Source organism: Phasianus colchicus, chromosome 1, assembly GCF_987193195.1.
Source record: "Phasianus colchicus chromosome 1, bPhaCol1.hap1.1, whole genome shotgun sequence".
Classification (NCBI taxonomy): domain Eukaryota; kingdom Metazoa; phylum Chordata; class Aves; order Galliformes; family Phasianidae; genus Phasianus; species Phasianus colchicus.
Genome location: NC_143436.1, coordinates 111862768 through 111889205, shown reverse-complemented (window position 1 = coordinate 111889205; position 26438 = coordinate 111862768). Strand labels below are relative to the sequence as shown.

Sequence of the window (26438 nt, the reverse complement as noted above, 5' to 3'; positions counted from 1 at the left end):
AGGAAAAATAAATCAGGTGGTTCACTCACTCTTCTTTTAGGAGTTCCCAGCCAACAGGGAATAGCCAAACTGTGTGACAGGATGAAAAGGTAATCAAAATGTAAATTCAGGACTGGGTAAATTGAGTAAGCTGCCTGTGAGAGAGGATGGAAGTGGCTCCATCTCTGAAGAGATATGAGATAGACCTTCAGATATGATGAGGGAAAATCCTTACCAAAGATATAGACTTAAGTCTATAGAGTCTAAGAGTATCACACAATCCTATTTGTGTTTGGACAATACTCTGAGGTCTGGAGAGAGAACTTATGTGAGCACAGCTAGTCACTGGGCTGATGAATGAGCTCTCCAGTGTACACTCTCCTTAGGGAGAGAAGAGAGAATTGGCAGAGGACAGTGCTGCAGAAGATAGCAATATTAAGAAACAGCTGCTGAATTTGATGCAGGAGCATTTTGGTGCAGTGTTCTTGGTCAAAATCATCATCCTCAGTGAAGCATATCCCACAGCCTGTAAGAAACAAACACATTTCCTTAGGATATCCAGTCACGGCTGCTTCCTTTGCAAATCCGAATGCTGGAACAACACAGCCCAAGGCTTTTGATACTGTACATTCAAGTAGCAGTGAGACAGAAAACACAGCAAAGATCAAGGAAAATCAATATTGATGAAATTCTCTCAAGGATAATAGTATCAGTTGTGTGCGACAAAAAGCAATGAGCTTATAACACATCTATAGCTCTATTTCATGAAACCTGCACTAGTCAGAGGATCATTTTTTGTGGTCATTGGCCTCCATCATCAACTTGTGGTCCATTGGCCTCCAGTCAGCATTGTTAGCTTCACTTTATAACCTTTAATTGCATTATATGCAAAAATAACTGCAGTTTTTATTGTTATTTTATAAAAACCTTGAGCCACACTAAAACAGGAGAGCAAAGCTCCAGATAGGACTATACACAGCCCAATAGATTTGCTGCAACTTGCAGAAGTAACTTCAGGTGTTGCACACCTCTTCTGCTAATTGAGGTAGAGGCCCTTTCCTCTCCTTTTCAAAGAAAAGCTCCAACACCTGAAAAGCAGCAGTCAAAACTGCACTATCAAGCCTTACTGTGAGACAACCTCCCTGTGGACTTCAAGGCTACCGTTAATTCACCTTAAACACTGCTTGTGAAGTTAAGGGAATGACAAGCAAGCCATTAGCCAGAGTAACTATAGGAAAAAATGTCCTTCTACAAAACAAGTTATTTTCTCACTGACAAAACCGATAGAATGAGTTTAGGGATCCTGACATCACCAGCCTCTTCTAGTTAGAAGCTTTCTAAAAAGTTTAAGTTGCCAATTCTCCTCTTAACAGACTAAGAGGCTTGGCTAGGAGAGGGATAGCTCAAAACTGATGCCTTCATCAGTGACCCCAAGACCCTCTGGGAGCCACTGCTGCCCTTCAGCATACCACCATATGGCTCTTCACACCAGAAGCAGGCACAGTTATGGGAAGATGTGGACCAGGAGCAACGAGACATGGCAATTTTCTGGACAGTGATGGCTGTGGAGCAAGCAAGGCAGAGAGGAAATATTGCATCCATATGCTCCCACATAGAGCTCCCCTGGGCCAGCATCAGTGCTGCCAAGATGACCTTCAGCACAGGGGCTGTGCTTACATCAGCAGCCAGCCTTGCCCTTCATGGTTATCTCTTCCTATCAGGCCACACTCATTTCCATATCCAAATACACCTCCTGGAGAGGTGCAGATAAAGGCATACAAAAGCAGCAGTTACCTTTCTTCCTTCACACAGGTGAGCTGAGAAGCCAGGCTGCTTGTTCAGCCTATGCACGCTGCAGCTTAAATATCTTCACAACCCTCAGGATCACGACACCAAGCAAAGGTTCCACTTTATTGCCTGACAGCAATGTCAAAATGGAAAATGTGAAGGGTAGAAGAGTTGCAGGAACCAGTATTTGGGCTCACATGTGCAATATTCTGCAGTCCTTGCAAAAACTTCCTAGAAAGTGAATCCCAGAGCACAGAGACAATACTGAAGAGCTTGCTAATTGTGCAAAAATAAGCCGCCATGCAAGAGTGTTGATTCAAAGAGAGGTAAGGTTAAAGCTATCAGGTGGACATGCTCTGGATTATTTCAACCTAAAAAAAAAAAAGTATGCAAATAAGTGCCTGCACAGAAGAATTTATGTGGAACTAGTCCTTATCTAAAACAAATATGCTATCAGTATTTCACATGAAAATCTGCCCTGCACAAGTTGAATTCTTTATTCATCCCACAAGACAATGCTTCCAGCCTGTGAGAGGATGGCTGATAAACAAGTACTGCTCACCAACTGGATTTATTGGCCACAAAGATTTGAACAGTACCTTCAGTTAAATTAGACCCATAATAAAAGGTACAAGCCAGCTCCACTCCTGATGAGCTGTATTGTGCATCCACTTTGATGTGACAGAGAGGTACACAGAGCAAAGCTACATTTCACACTTTCGTTCAACCAAACACTAGTTTACCACTTGTCTTCTCACCTGCAAGTTTCAATGGCAGTAACATCCTACCTCCAGGACTGATGTATTCTTCCTGGATCAAAGGCAAAGAATTACATATAGAAAAATCACAACCATGAACATAAACATTCTCCAGGAGCTTTTCACATAATGCAGTCTATTCCAAATAATTTTACACTTTTTTTCACAAACAAAAGCAAGCTTTTATTCTATGCAACACTGACAGATCCTCTCCTCCCTTTGAAAAACAAAGGAAGAAAACACCTGACCTCAGTTCTGTCACCTGAGAGATGAAGATCTAACCTCAGCAGAAACTGCACATATCTTCGCCTTTTAATTTTTCCTAATGCTTCACATGTGTCCCATCAGGGCATACTACAGTTTTAGTTATTTCTTCCTTTTTTCCACAGAGCCGAAAAGAGCTTCCAGTCTGCATGAAAGATGATGCCTCAGCCACTCCCAGCAGGCCCTTTATTTATTGTTCACTGTAACTTCTTTCTCCTACTAGCAACCAGAGACTGGCTTGCTAGATTTCTGTGATGACAGGTACAATAACATGCAAGCAGATATCTTTTATTGTGATTCTGGACACCTGCTCTGAAAGAGTTTTCTGTTTCTGTCTGCTGTCATTTGAATATGTGAATGACCTCTCAAAGACAAGAAACAGTTTTCCCCAGAATGCAGGCAAACTGTCAAAGTGAAGGGCAGAAAAGTGCTCCATTTCCTCACACATCTTTCAGCACTGCCTTTGTACACTGAAAGATCAATGGCTTCCAAGAACTTATTTCAAGCCCTGTAAATTCTAAGACTTAAAACAAGTGGAGCTATACAGTTGTAGTCTGGATAAATCTAATGAATTCAGATTGCCTACCAAGGTTTTTATTAATACCAAGTCCCGTGAATCAACACTGCTGATTTTTTCCACTATCTTCCTTCCAGGTGACCAAAAGGATCACTTTCCCAAAAAAATGCCTTGTTTTGACAGGCATCTGGAAGAGCAAAAAGGCAACTCTTTTATTTTAAGTATCAAGGCATGGAAAACAAAGGAAGAACTCTATGTATGTATTTAATTCCCTAGGCAAGTGAGCCTCGTGACTTGGGATCATTACTTCCTTCAAAGCTAGCCTTAAATGGAGAACCATATTAATAGTCTCTAAGTATTCGCTCAATGGTTTTCAAATTGGTCCATCTCTCCAACCAAAAGGAATACAAAAATTAAGTCCTGGGGCAATGGAAGAGGAAAATATCCACATCAGCAGAAGTTAGGTCCTCAAGCAAGGAGAAGAAGAGCAGTAAAAGGAAAATCCATAAGAGAGGTGGAAGAAGATATGAGAGCAAACAAAAGATGAAGAAGATGCAAGATGATGGTCTGGCTATAAAGAGAGACTGATATAAACAGGAGAGGGGACAGTCATGCATCTGCATTGCCACACCATGTTCTGCCTTCAGAAGCTCAGGGATAATGCAGGGATAACAGACTGAAGAGTATGCTTAGAGGAGCTTTGGACACAACATCAGCCATCAGAGAATTAACCTTTAGCTGAAAACAAGAACAGCTGTTTCAAGAAGAGGGGAGAAAAAAAAAAAAAAAAAAAAAAGATCCACTGGCTTCTGAATGAAACCAAAAATTCTGGTCAAATGTCAGGTACATCAGCAAAGACGACCAAACCCTGGACCAATACACAAGGGCTAAGTTAGTTTTCATGGCTAATCATTTCTAAACTTGATCTGGATGCTTCTCTTGGAAACAAGCTGTAGTTCAAGTATGGATTTATGAAATAGAGGATTAGCCTGGAAACAATTCTTATGGTCTCCTCTAGCTTTGGGCACCTACTCAAGACCCAAAGAGGTGGATAGGTGGGTGAAAGAGGTGGGGCAGGGAAGGAAAGCAAAGAGGTAGAGGGAAACAAAGCAAGCATGTTGATAATCATATATAATCATAGAATGGCCTGGGTTGAAAAGGACCACAGTGGTCATCTAGTTTCAACCCCCCTGCTATGTGCAGGGTCACCAACCAGCAGACCAGGCTGCCCAGAGCCACATCCAGCCTGGCTTTGAATACTTCCAAGGATGGGGCATCCACAACCTCCTTGGGCAACCTGTTCCAGTGTGTCACCACCCTCTGAGTGAAAAATTTCCTCCTAATATCTAAACCTAATCCTCCCGTCTCAGTTTAAAACCATAATTAACTAGAATGAGGAAGAACAGCCTAAAAAGAGAAAGCATGATATACATAATCATTTTATTTCTTATCATTGAACACTGGGAAATAAATCGGATAAGAGAAACCAACTCTGTGCAGGAGAATGGGGCTGAAGATAGAGAAAGAAAGCTTTGGGTTTTTTTCTTTTTTTCAGAATATTTTTTCAGGGGTGATTGTTTTTCAAGTGTGCAGTTCTTAGCACCAGAGAACCCAGGTTCAGCTCACCCCGTGGCACATTTACAACCAGGTGATGCACAATGCTTCGTGACAGTGTGGCAGAAAAACGCTCAACACGTCCCCCAGGCATGCTTACACTGCCTAATTCTTGCAGATGACAAGAATCCTTACAGCCAGTGACCTCATCTCCAAATGAAATGTATAAACAGATGCTCTTTTAAAGCCACTATATTCCTCCACATGCTGCCTCGATTGATATAGTCGTTGTTTATTTACTCCACTGCTCCAAGCTACGTGACAAGGTACAACAGTGAAACTCTACCTGGATTTCAGCTCTGGGGGCGGAATCGGATGTGTGCAGGCATGGCGATGTATGCAAAAGAGAAAGGAGACACCAGGATATGAGGTATCAATGTACAAAAGCACAGGAAGCACAAGACTACCGATGTGAAGTGTCTCTCATGGCATCCTCCAGCAACAGCTCTGGGGTGAAGCCACATCAAATTGGATTCTCTGCATAATGGCACGAAGACCTGAACATTATAGTCAGGGGTAGCTAAGCAGGTAAATTGTATAGGGCAAATCTAAAAGCACTGATCAATTTATTAGCCACAGAATCTTTAGAGCAAGTTATTTTGTCTTGGTTATAGCTCTATCAATGAACACAGCAAGGAAGTTGGCTTACTTGCAGCAGAGCATGCTTCTGTTGCCTTTGCTGAGCAGTAAGGGAGATCAGTTCTCTCAGCAGATCCCAGCTTACACCTGTTTTTGCTCTTAAAGCCATGTCCAGAAAAACACATGCAGCAGGAAGTTCTCGGTATATAAACACAAGGTAAAAGCTTACACTTTCTGGAGCTGAGCACTACCATTAACAACATCAACAAGAAGGCACAGCATCATACCACATATATATAAGTCATAGGCCAAAGCTCAATATTTGAGGATAAATATGACACCTAAAAATTAAAACCAGGACTTTTTTTTTTTTCTGCAAACCTCCTTTTGCTTTCACCTACATTCATGTTTCATGCACACAGCTTCTTCATTCCAAGACAAAAAAAGAAACAAACATCTGACAGCCTCTTCCCCCCCTCCCCTTCATCTTTTCCTCCTTCAGTCCCAAACAGTCTCTCTGCATCTGGTGCAATACTACCCTGGATCAGCTCAGTGACCTGCACTGCTCTGAGCTGCCCCAAGCAGCATTCACTGTGAGATTATCAGAAAGAGAAACCAAAATGCTCTTAATGTAGAGATATGCTCAAATAACTATAGAATTACTCAGTGAAATTGAGTGGGGTTATCAGTGGGGTGCAGTTCTTTCTGAACACTGAGGCAGTTTACTCATACCCCACACACTTTTAAGTGTTACATTGCATATTCATAAAAAATAAAATGTATTCCTTCTCATGTGTGTGTTTTCCTCTGCTTCCAGTCACTCTGCTTCTTGGAACTCTGTTGCTCTTGGTAAAAGGAACAGTCCTTTTTTTTCTACCTGTTGCTTTTCAGATTAATTTCACAACATGCTTTTATTAACAAAATAAAGAAAATCAAAGAAAAGAAGACAACATTTGACTGTGAAGGAACTAACTGCCCAAATATATCATTTGTAAAATTTTTCACCATATGAAATCTTCAAACAGAAAGAGTAAAATAAGGAAAGTGAAAGGTGGAATCTTGAGGAATAAAGTTTTTTTTTTTTAATGTTTTATTTTTAATAAAACTTGACAGATTTGGAGGCCATCTCATGCCCACTAAAAAGCAGTCCTGGCATCTACATGTCAGTAGACTGTTTTTACAACTAATTGCCAGTGTTGTCAGTCAAAGTACAGGGTGAAGTTTTCTCCTATTCTCAAATCACCAATGCCACATGCAACTAAAATGGAACGGTAGAGTCACTACATATTCTACTAAGAAGCTAATTTAATTAAAAAAAAAAAAAAAAAAAGAGGACTGAGAAGATCACAGAATAGTTTGGGTTGGAAGGGACCTCACAGCCCACCCACCCCACACCGTGCCGTGGGCAGGGCTGCACCCCACCAGCTCAGGCTGCCCAGGGCCCCATCCAGTCTGGCCTTGAGCGCCTCCAGGGTTGGGGCACCACAGCTTCCCTGGGCAAGATGCTACACATTTCACTACATCCATAGCACTCACTTAGTTTTCACCTCCCATGAGATGTAGAAATGTCTCCCTATTATCCTTGCAGGAAACAGAAATCCATAGATGAAGACATCTCCTACATCTTTGAGAGATTAAAAGATCATTGTTTCAGAAGTGCAGGACCCATAAAAAGATGAACCAATATAAATAATGAAAGATTAAAATATTTAGTGGCACATGGAAAATAAAACTTCACATTGATAAAGCATCATAAGTACAGCACATTCAGCAGTAAATGGATTAAGCTCCCAGACAGATGTATAAGTGGACTTGCCGAAGATAGTTAGACGTATTAAGCTATTTGGCTGCCACTTTCCCTTGCCCCCAAGCCTAAACACTGCTTTAAAATAACAAGTCATAATCCCCTTTTAACAAACTGACAAGTTGTTTTTTTTTTTTTACCATGCATAACTGAAGACCTGCTAAGCAGACAGAAGTAGGCCTTCAGTGACATCCCTGCGAAGCACTGCATACTGCCCAATAAGCTGCAGACATTAAGATCACTCCTCTAAGACGCCAATGACTTGAAGGTCTCCTTACAGACAGGGTCACAGTCACCAGGTGATGTGGTCACAATGTCCCCCAGGAGCAGCCTCAGGATCTTATTTATGCTTGAACTCATGTGGCTCCAACTTACCCTGGCCCAAATGGATTGCTCACTCCAAGTTTGGCTTTCAATATCTAAAAGAGGGCTATGAGAATGAAAGGTACAGACTCTTTAGCAGGGTCTGTTGTGATAGGACAAGGGAAAACTGTTTCAAACTAAAAGAGGGGAGACTTAGATTGGACAGAAGGAAGAAGTTTGTTACAATAAGGGATGTAGGGCACTGGCACAGGTTGCCCAGAGAGGAGATGGATGCTCTGTCCATGGAGACACTCAAGGTAAGGCTGAATGGGGCTCTGAGCAACCTGATGTAGCTGTAGGTGTCCCTGTTCATTGCAGGGGAATTGGATCAGATGGTCTTGAAGGGTCCCTTCCAACTCAAATGGTTCTATGAATCAGCAGGAGACACCCCAGCAGAAGCTATGCTCCTCATCACTACAAGAAGCAGCTGGTGAGATGCTTGCATGTTAGCTACTGCCAGATGTGTCCAACTGCATGCAAGCCAAGTGATTAGAAAGACATAGCTAAAACAGCTGGACCCAGCCTGCATTGGTTCTAATCATGTCCAGAGCAGAACAGCAATTATTTACCAGTGCTTATTTACATAACACCACTCACATCAGTATTCAACACACAACATCCTTCAAAGATCTGGCCGCAATCTCACCTTGCTTGAAATCTAAATACCTTTTGGAAAAGTTACAGAACTAGGGGAAAGTGCACAGGCAAAGCAAACACAGAACGCCCTCTGCATCTCCTAGGTCATCGCTCCACATACAGAGTGACAGATGAATTTGAGAAATACTGTCATAATCTTCAACAAGTTTTACTGATGGGCTAAAGTCAACCTGAGCAGATTTCTCTCTGTGCTCATTTCATCTGGCAGTGCAGCCACAAGGAATAGCAAAGTTCTTAGCAGCACATTTCTCCAAGTGCCACACTTGGCTTTTAATGCCCATCCATTCAGACTCTACCAAAGTGCCCCAGGCTCCCCTGCTGCCTCCTGCTCAAGCTCTGCTCACCCTGTGCAAACATGCTCAGCCACGGCCAGCAGTTTGTTATACCACAAAGCAGCATTTGATTACAGCTCTCAGATACATGCTGAACTATTTACAGAGCACAAAATTACAGTAGTCTTTATAACATAATATGCTGTTGTATGAAAGACTGTTTGCTTTACAATGTATGTAGGTCGTTCCAAAAGTAATGCCTCCTATTCATTTCCATGGAAACTACAACAGATATAAAATGCATAATAACACCGTTGGATAGGGCAAAATCTCAGTTGCAAAACACTATTTTTCAATATAGCTAACACTATAAGCTATTCATTCTTGCCAGCAGTGACCAAGAGCCTGCATGCAGAATGTGGGTGGGAAGGTTCAATCTCTACTGCCACACCACCAACAACCACCTCTGGCATCACGGGCCAATATAATAAAATAGGAGGCATTACTTTTGGAGCAGCCTTTGTATATACTAGTGAATAGGATACATTTTCAGCCATATAAGAGCACTGGCTGATTTTTAGATAAAGAAGCAGTAAAAACAAGCACACAGTTAGCATTTCATTCTGAAGCCAGACATATCAACTACAACTATAAGCAGCACTTCATGCATCCCAAAGGAAAGAATGCTTGCTTCTCAGCAGTACAATAACCTGGATTACATATCATTTAAAAAGAAAGAGAGAGAGAAAGAAAAGGAATATATGCTTATTAAAAAACAACAACAGCAACAAAACCAACACATAAATACATGCCTTTTCTCCTTCCACTGCATGCTTTCTTTCTTCCTGGAAATGTATTTAAAACATGAAATGCTTCCTTAAAATACTGAACAACTAAATCTGTGTAGGCACCTGCATACACCCATGTTGTTTAATTTTGTTGTCGGTTGTGGGTTTAGGATAGGGGGAGGTTGTTTGCTTGTTTTTTCTTCATTAGAACTGAATGCTTAATAACCAAATAGCTTGCATCACCTAAATTGCTGATAGATGTTCAGACACCAAGATCGACAACATTCATCAACTCCACAAGTCTTACCCTGACTTTGCATCATTGATGAGACCACTATTCAGAGGCTGTGCTTTCTCTTAATACTAACACTGATCCCCTCACAGCTCAAGATAGGGGTTGCATTTCCTGTTATAAGGTGGTTTGGTAATTATGGCTCCTTCATTCATAAATGGTATTTCAGACTTGAATGATGATCTTGGCAACTGCAATAAAAAGTAGCTGCATTTAGGACACAAATCTCTACATCAGGAGGACTTAAACATAAATGACTTTAAGTGCTTTGGTGAATCAGGAAGGATTGGAAAGCACAGAGATGCTAATAATTTTTGCTAGGGAATTACTTTGCTCTTCACATGACAATTATTTTTTCAAAGCTAGAAACCATCAATCATATTTTCTTTTGGTTCTTTAAAACACCAGATTTATCACAAAGCTATCACACAGTGATATTATTTATTTGTTTAGAAGGACAGTGCTGAGGGCAGTGGGAAACAATGAACAAAGCCCACCACCACAGCTCATTCCCTACCTTGCTCAATTTGTCAGACAGCATGCCTCTGTTAGGATAAAGACTGTTTCACTAAAACAGTTATGATACTGCCAGCTGGGAATAGGGAAAAAATAAAATAATCAGACTCTACTTCGCTTAGCTGCCTGGAAATTATTTAATATATAGTAAAAATATTGATCCTGTCAACAGCGAAAATTTGAAGTTTGCAGCACTCAGTCACATAAGCCCATACATCTTTAAAGCCACACGGTTTAAGTGCTCAGACATCTGGATTTTTGCAGTGGTGAATCCACAGATTCCACTTCTCAATCCATCCATTCAACCTTCAAAAAGTAATCTTATAGCAATTAAATTACATCTTTGTGAGAGTCAAGTAACTTAAACAGAATCCACACACTACCCCATGGTCAGATTTGTTTATTAGCTCTTCCAGTTTGGGCTTTAAACACAAATGCTGAGGCAGGGAGATGAACAAAACTGAGGTCTGAGGAAAGGTCTGTTGATGATGAACTCTTCCAGGTTACCAGGCAAATAAAAAGCTGCAGCTTTGCGATTTTTACCAACACTTACAGGAGAGTTCTCTGTTTTTAAACATAGACAACAATACCATTTTTAAATGTTTCTAAGGTATACCCATGATATCTTTGAGGGATGAGCTAATGTGACACCAGACCCCTAGAAAACCTGTATTGTTGGAGAGTGGTGGTTCCATGCCAAAAGAATCACAGAATCACCAAGGCTGGAAAAGACCTCCAAGATCATCCAGTCCAACCATCCACCTACCACCACCATTTCTCCATTAAATGCCCCTTAGTGCAACACCTCCAGGTGTTCATGCAGGGATGGTAACTCAAACATCTTCCTGAGCAGCCTATTCCAGTGCCTGACCACTGTTTCTGAGAAGGAGTTTTTCCTAATATCCAACCTGAACCTCCCCTACACAACCTGAGGCCATTCTCTTTAGTCCTATCACAATTTACACAGAAAAAGAGGCTGATCCCCACCTCGCCACAACCTCCTTTCAGAAATATCAAGTGCCTAAAATGACGTCAGATGCTCAGACACCTGAGTCGCCCCACAGGACAAATGAGAACTGGATTGGCCAGAGAAGCTGTGGATACCCCATCCCTGAAGGTGGTATTCCAAGCCAAGTTGGATGGGGCACTGGGCAGCCTGAGCTGGTGGGTGGCAACCCAGAGGAAACAGATCTTTGAGGTCTCTTCCAACACAGATCATTCTATGATTCTGTGATTAGTCCCAGTCCAGTTCACTTTCCTACTTCCTTTCAGCACGTTCCTTTAATGCAAGGCCACATGATTTCAGTGCGCAAAAAAAAGAGTCGCTTCCTCAAAGCAAGTATTTGAAACACTTTGCATGGTATAGGTCTGAAACTTTGAGAATAGTGATCATGAGAGAAAGACTGCATACTAAAAAACCAAGCTGCACAGAAGGCAAATTGAGGACGGCAGCACAGAAGGACTTTGTTTTCACAGCATGTAAAGAGATGTGCTGTGACTCTACTCCTGTACAGACCTCTGGTTCATGTACACTATATCCCATTATCACTTTGTGAGATGTCAGAGCAGTTTCTCTTTTAATTTGGAACAAGATAAGGCTCAAATATGTATACATGCATACATCACAAACTCAAAAGCATGTTTTCTAGGTATCAAAACCATTAACTACCTGATATGCACGCTTTCTGAAGGCATTTTCTACCCAGGCATTCCAAGGCCATTGTGATTACAGAGGGAAGCACCACGACACCACAAACATGACAGAAGCATGGCTTACTACTCCAACATCTTCACCTCATCTTACCTGAGTGTTTTATTAAATTTGCTCTGCTCACTGGCAGAAGTGTGAATTTCAAACCCATATTAGGAAAGAAAGAGGTCACAACTAAACATAGCCACAGCTAATCTATAAGGGGAAAAAAAGCACAAGGAAATATTTTTGTTCCTCTTTGGGTTTTATTATTTTCACCAAAACATTTCTGATAGACAGACAAATGTACATTTAGTACAGAGGAGAAAACAGCATTCAGCAGTCTGAAATGAAATCATACCAGGAAAGCCACTATTTGCAGACAGGAAAGACCACTTGGAGAAATGAAATTGAATGATTTTTCCAACTTCTATCGTAAGCAATGCCCAGCAACCAAAACATACCTATGCACAACAGATATGCACAAATGGCTGAAGTTTGATTTTTGACTTGATTACATTCTTGTTCCTAAAATAACCTCTCATCATATAACCAAAAAAGCTGCAGCAGAGAACTGGCCAACGTAACCAGGGTCTTTAGCAAGCTTACACAACTCCCTCAGTGTGTGCAGAAGCTATCACTTCCATCACAGGAACTGTGAGAACAGTTAACATCTGAACAAGTCTTAAGATAGGATCTCTCCATAATTTAGAATCGCATCCAGATCTGAAGCAGCAAACTAGAACTCCCTAGAAAAAAGCAGAGATACTGCCACCCCCCCCAAAAAAAGGGAATTGGCCCTCAGACACTTGCAGAAGCCCGCTAAAGAAGAGCTCTGCCTTCTCATCCTCTGGGAGGCTTCTTCCTATCCTCCAGGAGCTGGGAAGCTTCTCAGCTGGGTGTGGAAGGGAGGAAGAAGCAGAGACAATGCAATGAGCATATGGTGGAGAAAAGAGGAATTTCATAGAATAACAGAATGGTTTGGGTTTGGAATGGACCTTAAAGCCCATCTAGTTCCAACTCCCTGCCGTGGGCAGGGCAGCCCCCCATCAGCTCAGGCTGCTCAAGGCCCCATCCAACCTAGCACTGAGCATCTCCAGGGATGCAGATGGATATGTGACAAATAGAATCAAGATCTAAACTCACTTCCACCAAGGAGATGAGAGAAGCTGTAAAGAGAGGCCAGGAGAGATCTGCTTCAGGAGTCCAGAGTGAAGCAGTCCAAGAAAGCAACAGGCAAAGCAAATGATTCTGTACAGCCTCCCCTCTCAGCATCTCCTCCACAACCTCCACTTCTTTAGCAAGACCCTTCCCCAAGCCCTGCTGGCTTAGTTTGCAGCTAAGAAATACCAGCAGTACCAACACAGGGTACTGTTAGGCCTAGAGAAGTTCCCGAGGTTACCAGTGCCACGTGGAGCAGAGAGGGACTTCATTTACTCTTCAGCCACGAAGCTCAGGTCCTGTCAGCCACAGAAACCCTGACAAAGCAGACTGCTGGGCAATGAGCCTCCTGGCAGCATCGCTCATCATCAGCCAACACACACACAGACACAAATCCAAGAAAACGTGGGAGTAGTTCAGTCTTGCTCATTCCCTCCATGCTCCTCCATCCTCTCCTATTGTCAGTACAAACCAGTTACAGGGAGAATTAAGAAAATCTGATCCAATTACACCACAAGTACAAAAATCAAATATGCAGACCAAGATTAAGCACTGCTAGCACAATGACTTCATCTGTCATGCAGCACAGCATTAAACTTACCTGCTCATTACTGTAATTTGGCAACTGAATTAAATGCTTAAGAAAGAGCTCTGACGAAACCCACAGTAAGTGGAATGAAACAAGGAAGAGGAGGAAGAGGTGAGCAAGAGAAAACTACACCAGGAGATCAGGATAAGGTGGATATGCATAAACCCACCTGTCTGAGCAGATCTGCCTTCCCCTTGCTAAGGTTTCTTGCAAGAATTCAGCTGCAGGGGGGGGAATACATCCAATGGTGTGTGTCTGACATTGTTAGAACCTGTTAAATAGCTGCCCTAGGACAGACACAGCTGCAGACAGGATCTGTATCAGTGCAGCAGGCTTTTAATTTGTTCAACAATTACTCTCAGGTACAGAAGCACAAAGCTCAGGAGGACTCACCGCTCCATGAGACCAAGCACCAGCTTTCTGTTATTTACATCTTCTGTCTCAGAGAAATTTCACTGGGTTACACTGTATTTGTGAATTCCAATTATTATGTTATTTGTTAAAAAAACAAACAAACATGGTTTTCCAAGACACGGGTTCCACATACCAGACACTATGTACTACCCACAACGCTTCCAGAATCACATTTTAAGGGCACTCTGGATTTAAGGCAGGAACCCAGCGGGGCTCCCCTCTCATAAGAACATATGGCACTTTAAAAGGCAGCGTGTTACAAACTCGCACAAAAGCTATTGAGTCACTCAATAGAGGCTTAATTTATCTCTCCTCTCTCTCTCTTCTACCTAGACATTTGCACTACAGTCAGCGACAGGAAGACTGAAATTCCTCACAGTCCTAAGGAAGCAAGCTGTCTCTCATTTACATTAGAGATATCCATGCTTTCAACTCAGATGCAGCTGATGACAGTTTGGTGATGCCAAGGTTAGGCATTGGCCATTGCTGCGGAAAGAACACTAAGAACAAGAAGTTCCTTGCATGGAGCATCCTAGATCACTTGTGTTTTACCAACAGGCAAAAAAAAAAACAACATATATCCTGCCAAAAACTTTGGGCACACCACACATAAAAGAAAGCATTTCAGGAAGCTGGTTAATGTTTCTTTTCTGTTCACACAGAGTGACAGACAATCACAGCCCATAATTTTCTGTTACATCATCTCTAAAGCTCATTCGTCAGCACAGGGAGCCAGAAACTTGACTCAGATTTTAATTCATCACTTATCATTTTGCAAAACTACTCAGGCACCCACCAGCTTTGTGCAATGGCTGTAATGCCAAAAAAGGGGAGCAGAACAAGAATCAGAGCTTGCATTGAAATTCTGAGGGCACAAGCTGCCTAGCTTCTGAATGAGGGTTACCCAGCCTTTCAGCTTCTGTTCAGTGCTTTCCACACACTGCTGGTAGTTACAGCTTCTGGCCTGAGCAACTCTGAGTTACTCTGACTGGTTGTCGGGAATTAATTTGGTGCCACAGAAATTTATTGAGCGCTGAACGGATGAAAAATAGCGAAACAAAGGAAATGGACATGAAGGTCTTTGTAGTAACCGGATTCGGGCTCCAGTCTTGAGGCTGATCCTCGAGGTCAACACATCCTCCTCTGCTTCACCTTCTGCACAGAACACATGGACCACAAGCAAATTGTTTCCATACACTTACAAAGGAAGGCATGAAATGGTTGCTATGTGAAAGGACCCCTTGCCAGAAGAGTGAAAACACTGATACCCTTCCCAGAGTCATTTAGTCTGATGCACAGATCGCTGCCCTGTGCTGGAATTTACAGCATGTGAGGATCCTAGAGCAGAGCTGGCTTGGAGCATGAGTCTTGATCAAAATTAAAGGGCAGTGTGCACAGCTGAAGGGGATTTCAAGAGGTCATGTCATCCAGCTGTCCCCAGTCTTTCATAGCTAAGCTTTGCCATCACCTTTCACTTCACTAAGAACACCGATTTCTTGTTCTCAACCTCCTCCAACCCATTTTTGCACAGCAATGTTAGGGACATGAAGAGGCTGCCAGAACTTATGTTCTTTGGCTTCTCCTTGTCTATACCTAAAATTGGGGCCCTTCCTATCAAGGACACAGTGCTCCAGACCCCGGAGCAAGAGCCCCAAGCCACAACCCTTTCCAGAGGCATCTGCCAAGATCTGCTCTTTTTGAGTTCTCTCCAGCATCAGAGATTTCGTAACTCCCATTTGGCAATGGAAAGCTTTTTCCAAAGCTTTCCAGCTTTCCCTTCTGCATCTTAAACCTGTAACTTCTTGTCCTCTCTCCAGTGGGCAAGGAGAGCAAACTACTCCCTCCTCCTCCACAGTAGACTTTCAAGTGCTATCTACATAGTAGGCCCATTATTCTGCAAACCTTCCCTTTGGTGATGTTTTCTAGACTTGCCTGTGACTTCTTTCATTTCTCTCAAAGCTTTGCCCTTGGAAAAAAGGGTTTCTTTACACGTAATGCCTATGGCTGCACACCATACTATTGCTTGTGCCATGCAGAATCACAGCACGGCAGTGTGCATGCAGCCCAGTATGTCTGGTTTCTTTCTTTGGGGTAGGAAGCTTTGTGGGTTGTTTTGCAATCATGCAAGACTGACTCACATTGAAGTTGGTGAACTGCTAAGTGGAAGCACTACAGTTTTGGTTATTATCAAGCCAGGTACTGGTATGAATACAGACAAGCTTGGGGCTCTATTTTCTCTTAGATGTTCTGCCAGCCTAGCAGAGTTAATGAACAGCAATAAAGGGACTCCAGTGTAGGCACAGAGGCACAAATTAATGCAGGCAGTGATATCACCAAAAAGTGAAACTGTTGCGGTTGTTCTTATTCAGAAAGATTAAGAGCACCAGCAAATGGGCTCCTCCTCTGACCAACTAAATTGCAGTCTCACTGAAAAAGATGCTGCCAGCAGCTTTTCAGTGCTCATATTCCCAGAGCACTGGGGAGGAGCCAACTACACAGGAGTAGAGCAGCCAGCTCTATCTGCTCAGTGACAAAAAGCTCCCAGGTGTGCTCCATTATTCCACTGCTCCACAAGCCAGATCAGGTAGAAACGTGAATGCACAAGCATATGGCTCTGTAGCCAGGTCTTGGGAAAGGTAATACCAATCAACAAGAAAAGGAACATCCTGCTGGAGGAGGGGGGTGGGGGAGTGAAATAAAGCTTAATTCATTTATTTTAGGTCACCTAGTGAAACCAAAGCATCTACATAACACCGCTAGGTTCACATTTACTACTGCATTTGTAAGGTTGTAAGTGGAGCTTACAAACTGCATAATATGCTTTAGATCACTCTTAGAGCTTTTTGGCCTGAACTCGGCCCTTTAAATACAGCCATTTCTTCACCTAACCTACCTGCCCCACATACCTCCTTGTATCAGAGTAACCATGCAGGAGATACTTCTCACCAAAGAAATTGGATCATCTTTTCCTCAAAGGATGAGGGTCAGGAGGACGAGGGCACCATAATTTCAATAAAGGCATTTAAAAAGTAATGATGATAACGGAAGTATCAGCACAATTTTAAGACAGACAGTAATATTTAAGCTTACTCTCAGCTTGCTTAAGTATTCGATCAAAAAATTCACATAGGCAAAGTTATTAATCAAAATAAACCAATCCAGGAAATGAGTATTAAAGTAACCTTAAGCTAACATTCTCTTTGGAGGTTTCTTCACTGAAAAAAGATGTCTCTACACTGACGTTATAAACCTAATCACATCTCAATGGATGTTCCTTTGTTTGCAGCAGTTGTGGGTGTATAGAGCATCCAGTGCTAATTCCAAATGCAACACCAGAGCTGTAAAGCTTTTGACAACTTCATCTGAGCAAAAAAACACCATCCTTTCCCTGGCATAGCAACTCAAGTTATCCATAGTTAACGTTTCCAGGTAATTCACGGTATCCTTTGGGACTTATCAAGACAGCCTTTAAACTGGCATCTGGAGGACCAGTGCAGATAATCATAAAGCACTGCCTTCTCACTTATTATGCCTCTGAAGAAAAGCAAAGGTTCAGCCTTCAAACATCAACTTACCATATGGGTGCTAACTGAGAACACGGGAGCTCGAAGAAACCAAGATCCCAGCATCTGCAGAAAATGCTAAGGTTTGGGATTTATATTTTTAAAAAATTAAAAAAAAAAAAAAAAAAAAAAAAAAAGAAGAAGAAAGAAAAAGAAAAGGGTATTGTAAGAGAAAAATAAAGAAAAGGATTATATTACTTTCTTTTGCTGCAGAGAAAAGTATGGGGACACTAACTGAAAGAGATAAGGCTCATAACAGGTTGCATACAGCAGGTCCTGTTATTTCTATGATGGTGAGAGCTGCTTATTTAGCTTTCACTGTGAGATACAGCAACGATGCTGTAAATGTCAGTTAATAAAGTACATGGAAAAACAAGGAAACTTGTTTTTTCTAGTAATGTTAATAATAACTCCGAATCCTGGAAAGCTACAAAGCCCAGTTTGGTACAAAAAATATATACTTTATCAGTACCACCAAGGTCAGTTCTCCTTGGCCAGCATGACACTGCTACTAAGAAACCAACATATCACTCCAGCAGTACTGGAGTACGCTGTAAAAACCCTGCAATACACAGTTGGACTAACTGAAACTCTTCAACCAGTAAAAGTTACTTCCTTATTGATCAGCTACCATCACAGGTTTATAGATTAAAAACAGAAAAGTATTGTCAAGAGGGCTATTGTATAGGCACAGCTTCATCCAGGGCAGCTTGCTTATGCTATCAGATATACAGTTTGGAAACATACATGGTTAGCTGACATCTTCATTCTAAGAATGCACTCCAAAACTTTTCTCACAAATAAAGTTACGATCCTCGGCTCACAGCTAGAGTGGTGAGAAGTAAGTTGGAGAAATGTTTTAAGATATACTTCTGCATGGTTTTTAAGAAACAAATACGAGCTCAATACACTCTGGGTGTGCACAAAGGGGGAGCTCATTGCTTGGCTTCTGGTGAATATTTGGACAGGAAAGCTTGGAAGGAATCCAGTAGCATTTGGGAGTAATAAGTCTTGAACCATCACAGATAGACACTGGGGAAAATGCAACTGGAGAGCTAAGCTAGCCTGGTTAGGTTCCACCATCAACGACAATTGAACTCAAGAAAGCAAAAAGCAAAGTGAATTACTCAAGGTATACATTACGTTTCAGCTTAAGCAATCTCAGTTCTTAAGAGAGATCACATAAGCATTCTTGCCACTGTACTAGCTGTATATGAGACATTTATTTTCAAATAGTTGTCCTTCCTACAGAGCGATGCTGCAAAGAAAACTCTACAAGAAAAATGTCTGCAAATTTCAGAAGGGTTAGTTAGCAAACAGACTACTAAAAGACAATGGCACTCAGTCTCATCAAGGAGAGCAGACTTGGAGAAGGCCAAGAGGGCAAGACTTGGCCAGAAAAGCTAAAGACAAGATAAAAACCTGAAAAAAACACAATATCAAAGACCACCTTGACTCACTGATCCCAGTGATAAGGAAACTGCTGTTACACCCAGAAGGAAACGCAACTCTGTTTAGTTAGCCTGCGTGCTTTGCCTTAGATTTTCATTCCTTGAGCTCAGTTAAGTTGCCCTCTTTTCCTTTGGTTTCATCCCTCTAACATTCAAATTTACAGAAGAGGTTGGCCATATCGTTAATAACCAAGGGCTGTAGGCACCAGATTGATGAGAGTAGCTCTGCTCAGACATACTGGTAATGGGAACAAGAGTACAGGAAGGCATTTGGAGTAAGGGAGCCCTTGGAAAAGTACACCACACAGCACGGCATTGGATCCACCACAGCTGCGACTGGGAGCCAAAAAGGCTTGCATCAAGCATTAAAGATAAATGGCTCAACTGTATAGCCATGAAAAGATGTGACACTGAAGGCCATGGTCAGTGCGCATGGTGGTGATGTGTCAACAGTTGGAATAGGTGATCGCAGTGGTCTTTTCCAACCTTAATGATTCTATGACCTCTGGTCAGCAGGGAGAAGGAAGGATGCTACCACTGCAATCTGATGGAATGCTACCAGTCAAGCTCGTGGGTTTTAAAATTTATCTTTATAAAATAAACTGATTATAGCTGCATTATCTAATGGCGTGTCAACCATGATCAACATTTGGGTCATAAGCGGTCTAGCTTACAACACTACCAGGAATTTGAAACCTGATCCAAGACTGAAAGTTGAATTTTCCAAGGCTGAAAATTGATAACACTAAACCACCGTATGAGTTATGCTAAAAGTCCTACAACAGGAAAAGACAGAACATTTTTGAATCAGCAGATAATGCACATATTTCAACTATCGTGCTCCACTGGAAAGACCAAATCTGCATTTCAAGTACCAACAACTTGGAATTTCTAGGGGAAAAGAAAAAAAAAAGTGTTTTTTGTGCAGAGTCAAGCTTAGGCAAATCTTGCAGCAGTGATTACAGAGAGTGCCTCCCCCCAAACCATCTGCTGTGGCATTTATAACTCCTGGAAGGGCAATAGGCGGTGATGGTGGAGGAGAAGAGAGATCTCAGCAACCAAAGACAGGCTGCAAAGAAAACCCAAGGCACCGGTCTGACCTGGCACAACATGGCCACATCCCAAATGGGAAGTTATGCTCCAGCTTACCCTGCATATTGACAGCTCCTGCATCTGTAACAAGCTTTCATCAGTAGCACTACAGTGGGAAGAGCTAGCACAATGGCAAGATTCAGTGGCAGGCCAAGCTCTGGGCCCTTTGAATATCCCACTGTCGCAGTACAGATGGAGACAATGCCGGTTAATTGTTCCGCCATCCATAAAAAAATTACTACAATACCCACTTCTTAGGGTTGTCACAAGGATTACTTAACAGTTCTGAAGAGCTTTGAAGGAGAAATAGTGGCTATTGTTTTGCGTCGCACAGAATTTGGAAAGACTGCACATGAATTTTACACAAGTGTGCATCTGTGACAGATGCAGCACCAATAGATTATTTTCTCTACAAAACAAACAACACCAAAAAACCAAGCCTCACAGAAGCTCGTTTACTCTGGGCCATGTTTTAGTCGGAAATACATTTTGTTTTGCTCATTAATATATTCTAAGTAGACATCAATTGTGACTAACTGATGGATTCAGGTGCTGGTTCTAGTCTATCTTAATTAAAAGGGAGACACTACATTTTTGACAAAGAACTCAGTTTAGACTGTCAGGGCTCCAAACAAACACACTATAATTACCCAAGTGATTCTAATGCATGGGAACAACAACAAAGAAAAACAACAACTAAAAATTGTGCAGACATTCCATTTTCTTCAGAGCAGATGAGGAAGTCTGTCAGCACAGAAGTGCTACACACACAGAGAGGGGCCTATGGTATGTACTCAAACCCAATCACCAAAGAGCTCTGAACACTGATGCAGATTTTAAAGGTTTTGAACACTTCTTCCACAGATGCCCAAATACATAGGAGGTGTTGGATTCACAGTGTTCTAACATACACTCTGATTCACCTCTTCCCTTCGTAAAATGTTTACTATTTCATTCCAAACGTCCAGGAAACCCGTCTGTCCCTTCATTCTCATAAAACTCATAGAGAGCTCAATGCCTACTTCAAGGACAAGCACTTTTCCAGGCAGACTCAAGGCTGTACTGAAACAGACACAGGTGGAGCTGGCTGAGAGAACTAACTTTTCTACTAGAAAAAGAAGTTTCAAAGGGTCTTTAAGCTCTTTGGGACACAGACCATTTGTTTGGAAAGCAAACAAGACATTATTGATACTACCGCAAGACAAATAACACTGCTGGGGCCTGCCACTACCCTAGCTTCCATTCCCCATCCAGGATGCAACAATGTTTTTTCTCTTCCATAACTATGTCATCCCAGCTCTCCACTCAGGAACCAGCACCTACACGCACACAGAAAAAGAGAAGGATAACATTGCAGCATTTCTTTCTGTCTTGGTAAGTCGCACAAAGCCCAGACCTCCAGTTTCCTGAGTCTCGGGGGAATCAGCAACCCAAACTGCGTGTTCTTCGCCCAGGTTTATTTCAGGTAAAGACCAACGTCTTCATGGAAAGCTCAGGTAGCTGGGATTATACCAACTTCCTCATAAAACACAGGTATGAAACAGGAGAATGAGAACAGTACTCTCTTTTGCCCAACAGACCAATGGGGCTGTATCCTTTTGTGGTTTGAGCTGTACATAGCTTTGCTACCTTCTGGAGAAAAAGGAAGGAAAACTGCATCATAAATGTCACCCAGCATTTCCCTGGTTGCTTACCAAGGTATCCCAGCACTGTTGGTCACTGCTCTCTCCTACTGAAACAGCTGTTTTCACGTGGCTTTACAGGCCTGGAATACAAAAGGAGTCACTGTAGTTTTCAGTTCCTTCTTACCATACTGAATACTCACTAGCACATGGACAAGAACCCAAACTTCCTCCTGCTTCCTGTCCCATCTACTGAACCACACAGTCATGCTGTCTGCCCTGGACAAGGTTGGACAGCTACAAATAAAGATACAGAAGCAGAAGGTGCCGTTGTAAATGACTGGATCAAAAAGTAGCACTCATAGATTGATCTTCACAAACAAGACAGGTATTTCTTTCACTTTTGCTATGACTTCAATGCAGCAGCTGCAATGCCCAGCATTGCATCACTGTCATGTCTTAGAAACTCTTCAGCATACCTAGACTGAGAGGAACAAGAAAATTTTACAGGTAAATTGCAATTTATTCTCTCATTGCAAGAGAATAAAAAAATACATAAGCAAGAGTTTGTCACCTTTTTAACCATTTCTAATTTCAACTTTTGCAATTAATACACCAGAACAGGGAGCAGAAATTACTGTGCTGGTGCATAAACCCCCCTCTTAGCTCATCCAGATTTTATCCATTGCTGCCTGCATCCTTGCAGTCCCTAGCCTGGGTGCTGACTCACTTCTAGAATCCTGATATGATCATGTATTAGATAGCAAACTGATTTTAACCTAACACTCTTAAGGATATCTTCATCGAATACACTGCAGAGGCTTTGGAACATGTTTCTTTTGTTCACAGTTAAACAAGAAATGTAGATAACGCCTTCTAATGCCTCCACTTTCCCACCCTTTTAGTCTCACTTCAAAAAGATGGTATTGATTACTTATCAAAAACTAACCACAAGCAAGTTTCCTGATATCAGTCTGAAATGCAAGTGTACACACAAGAGCCTTACTAGAGGCTTGGCACCAGAAGGCAGTGGAACAATCTGAGATGCAATGACATATTTGGTTCCCTTTGCTTTCTGTCATTTCTTGTACCAATTACCTGCTCTTTGTTCAAGCACTGACTATAAATGGACTAACATACGCCCACCAATGATCAGTACTGCCACTTAAGAGCACTAAAAGAACAAGACATTTCTTACCATTTTGAATGCCAATTGTGTTTGTCAGTACCTTGGCCATTCCTAGCAAGAATTACATTCTTCTAAGCCAGAGGAGCAAGAACACAACCTTTGTTGGGGTTTTTGCCTTTCTGGAAGGCATGGAAGCAGCCCATGGTAATTTATAGATATCACAGATTTAATCTAGGTGAACTCATTTCCGTTAACAGCAATGCTTTATTCATACCAATCCCCCATAACAAAGTAAGCTTCGCATCCAATTACTCAATAAGAGCTTTGTAAGTACACAAAACATCACTTCGGATTTGAAAACAATGCATCTTTCTGCAAACAGAGATAAAGAAGAAAACTGTTAGAGAGTGTCACACAGATGTGAAGGCTCTGAGGGCAAGGTGTGTGAGGGGCGGCTGAGGCCCCTCGCTGTGCTCAGCCCAGAGCAGAGGAGCTGAGGGGAGGCCTGATGGCGGCTGCAGCTCCTCACAGGGAGCGGAGGGGCAGCGCTGAGCTCTGCTCTGTGTGACAGCGACAGGGCCCGAGGGAACGGCATGGAGCTGTGTCAGGGGAGGGCAGATGGGGCTCAGGGAAAGGGGCTGCACCACAGGGCGGTGGGCATGGAGCGGGCTGCACAGGGCCGTGGGCACGGCCCTCAGTGCCGGAGTTCAGGGCGTGTTTGGACACCTCTCTCAGACGTTGAGTTTGGTTCAAGGCGGTCCTACGTGGAGCCTGGAATCTGACTTAATGAGGAGTGGGGCTCCTCCAGCTCAGGATATTCTGCTATTCAAGGTGTGCTCCCATTGCTGGCTGAATCCAAGCTGTGCTTGGGAAACCCGCTGCTGTGCACACTGTTTAAGCGAGTGTAAAGGGTGGAGAGGTGGAGATGGGAAATAAAGACAGATGGAGATGATAAAACTTTCTTAAAGAGTCCTCAAGGTTGTCTTCACAAAAAGCTTGAATAAAGGTATTGAATTTAATGCGTGCAATTTTTATACTGAAAGTTCAGTAATAACAGAAACAAAGGGAAAGAGGACCAGAGCACAAAGAAGGCAAACAAAAGTCAAGGTTCATATGGGAAGGAAAGCCCAAAACATTGATGTTTCAGAGCCAGGGCCTCAAACTGTTCACACTGCAAGGAGCTTTGTGAACAGCAGCAAAGCAAGTTCAGGGCAGGCTACACCTCCATTATGCTCCATCTGGAATACAGCTGCACCCCCAAAAGAAAATCAACAAAGACTGCACAGCTTTTACTGCTAATGGAATCAAACTTTACAAATACACATCGATGGCTCGATATGATTCTGCTGAACTTCTCCCAGCGACCCACAGTTCAAACAAAGACCTCAAGTCAAGAGTGCCACAACACAAGGAACGCTGCCAGGACCAGCGGAACACTTACCACTTCACTCCCAAACAGGCTTGTACCTACTGGCAACCCAGCCACGGCCAGCTCACAATCTTGGACCCCTGCCTACTTTCCTCAGAGCAGGCAAAGGCCATCAAGTTTATATTGGGTTTGAAATTAATGAGTTCGATAACATGACGAATGGCATGGGCAGAGGAGACGATTGCTGCTTTGAAGAAGGAGCACCAAGACAACTGCAAACTCTGCCTCTTGCCTCTGCCTCAGTGAAGGGAGGAGAGGAAGACGCCAAGAGGATGGAGCAGCAGAAAACACACAGGTGAGGCACAGAGCAGGTAGTGCTAAAGTTGCCTCAGAACACAGCTTAATGAGAGCAATAAAGCCATAGATAATCAGTGCACGCCTGGTTTAGATGCCTGCACGTTAGGCTAGCAGCCCGTCAGACCCATCAGCATCATCCAGGCACAACAACACCCCATACGCTCACAGATCGATAGGCTTTTGCTCTTCTCCATTTTCCACTCGCGAGCGGTGCACCCAGGTGCAGCCCAGCTCGCCGGCAGCACGCTTCTCTCCGATCGTCAGCCTCATTATTCCTTACAACTGCCCTCTCGTTTTCCACCATCCTTCCCTCCCACCCCCTCCCCCCCCCCCCAGCGCCGGGGCACCACGAACCTCCCCGGGCCCCGCGCCGCCCCCCCCCCGGCCCCGCCGCACAAAGCGCTGCCGCAGAGCCGGGGCCTGGCGAGAGGGGCGTCCGGCGGAGCGGGCACGGCCATCCCCCAAACCTCCCTTCTTTCCCTCCCTCCTCGCCGAGCGGAGCGGCACCAACCTGCGGTCCCCGCCGCCTCCTCGGGAAAGAGCCGCCCGCGCCCGTCTCAGCCTCCAGCCTCCAGCCCCGGCCTCGCCCGCCTCCGCCTGCTGCTGTCCGCGCGGCCCCCACGGCGGCGGCGGCGGGCTGCCTGTGCGCGCCGGGACCCTCGGGAGGCGGGGAAGGGGCGAGCGGGGCGGGCGGCGGCGGCGGCGGTGGCTCCGGCAGCTTCTCTCATGGAGTGCGGCAGCCCCAGCTGTCGCCGCCGCTGCTCCCCGCAGCCGCTACTTCCTGTGCGGCGATGGTTCAGTTCCTCTCGGGCCGCTGGGGGCAGGAGAGCCGGGCGGCGGGGAGCGGAGGAGGAAGGTCGGGGCAGAGCGCGGGGCTGCGGTGCGGCAGCTCCCCCCGCTACGCGCTGGAGCCGGCGCCCCAGCACGGCCCGCCGCCCGAGTCCCTCCCCACCCCCCCACCGACGCGGCCGCGAGGGGGCGCCGCTGCTCCCGCCCCGCGGAGGCCGATGGCCGCCGAGTCGATGGGAGCGCGAAGGCGGCAGCGCGAGGGGTCGATAAAGGAGATTCTCCTCAGCGCAGGAAACCGCTGCGTAATGCTGTGAAGAAGTGAGGGGACGGGGCTGGATCGAGGAGAAGCGCTGAAGCGCGCACCTCTCCTGTGTGCCGCGGAAGGGACAAGCCTATGAAACCTTCCGGGCTAGAAGACCAGGATTTGAAGTTACCCTTCTTTGTGCCGATGTATGTTTTTACTTCTGAAGATGAGGAGAGCTCGCGGCTCCCAAAGCCTTGTCACTGAAATTGCGTGTGGTCTCGCCTCTGAAAATCGGTTCACCTTACGTGGATCCACAGCGCAGGTTTTGCGTTAGGCAGCGATGCTGGCGAGCAGCAGTCAGAGTGCACTCGGGGTCATGGGAATAAAGCACCGCTCCCCTCAGCGGCTATGGAGAGACCCTGGGGGGGGGGGGGAACGGCGTTTTTATGGGCTACTGAGGCTCTGAATGCTTCTCTCCTTCCCCTGCGGTCCGTGGCATTCAGACCACGCTAACTCGACCTACTTTAGATACCGCTCGCTGAGCTTTTCCAAATACTTATGTTCCGTGTTTACTTAAGGTGCTATTAAATCCTTTATTGGCTGTTTTACTGCTGCAGGATTCTCTTCCAGGCGTGTGCGAATTCCAGTGCGAAGCAGAGGCTCTGCTCGAGGTCAGGTGTGTGTGGTGCTTTCCATCCTTCCCTTTCTCTGCCAGCTCTGACAACCCTATCTAATGCTGCTCAGCCCACACTGGCTTGTCCAATCACAACACCTTTG

General features: G+C 44.0%; 1 protein-coding gene across 20 annotated transcripts in view; it reads right to left on the bottom strand.

Moving 5' to 3' along the window:
- The window catches only part of AGPAT3 (1-acylglycerol-3-phosphate O-acyltransferase 3), a 91527-nt gene extending 65930 nt beyond the window's left edge, over positions 1-25597 (bottom strand). For 4 of the 20 annotated variants that reach the window (XM_090123254.1, XM_031594622.2, XM_090123301.1 and 1 more), the window contains exons 1-2: positions 25140-25596; positions 21846-21916 (exon numbers count right to left, since the gene is read on the bottom strand). Coding sequence is in view for 2 of the 20 variants with exons in the window: in XM_090123332.1 (XP_089979458.1) it covers positions 9691-9706 (16 nt within the window). In the remaining 18 variants the exon portion in view is untranslated. Of the gene's footprint in view, positions 1-7443; positions 7545-9690; positions 9867-10192; positions 10268-11860; positions 12116-21845; positions 21917-25139 lie in introns of those variants that run through there. The other 16 variants (XM_090123265.1, XM_031594623.2, XM_031594627.2 and 13 more) reach the window with 11 other exon arrangements.
- Between the last annotated feature and the right edge of the window lie 841 nt (positions 25598-26438).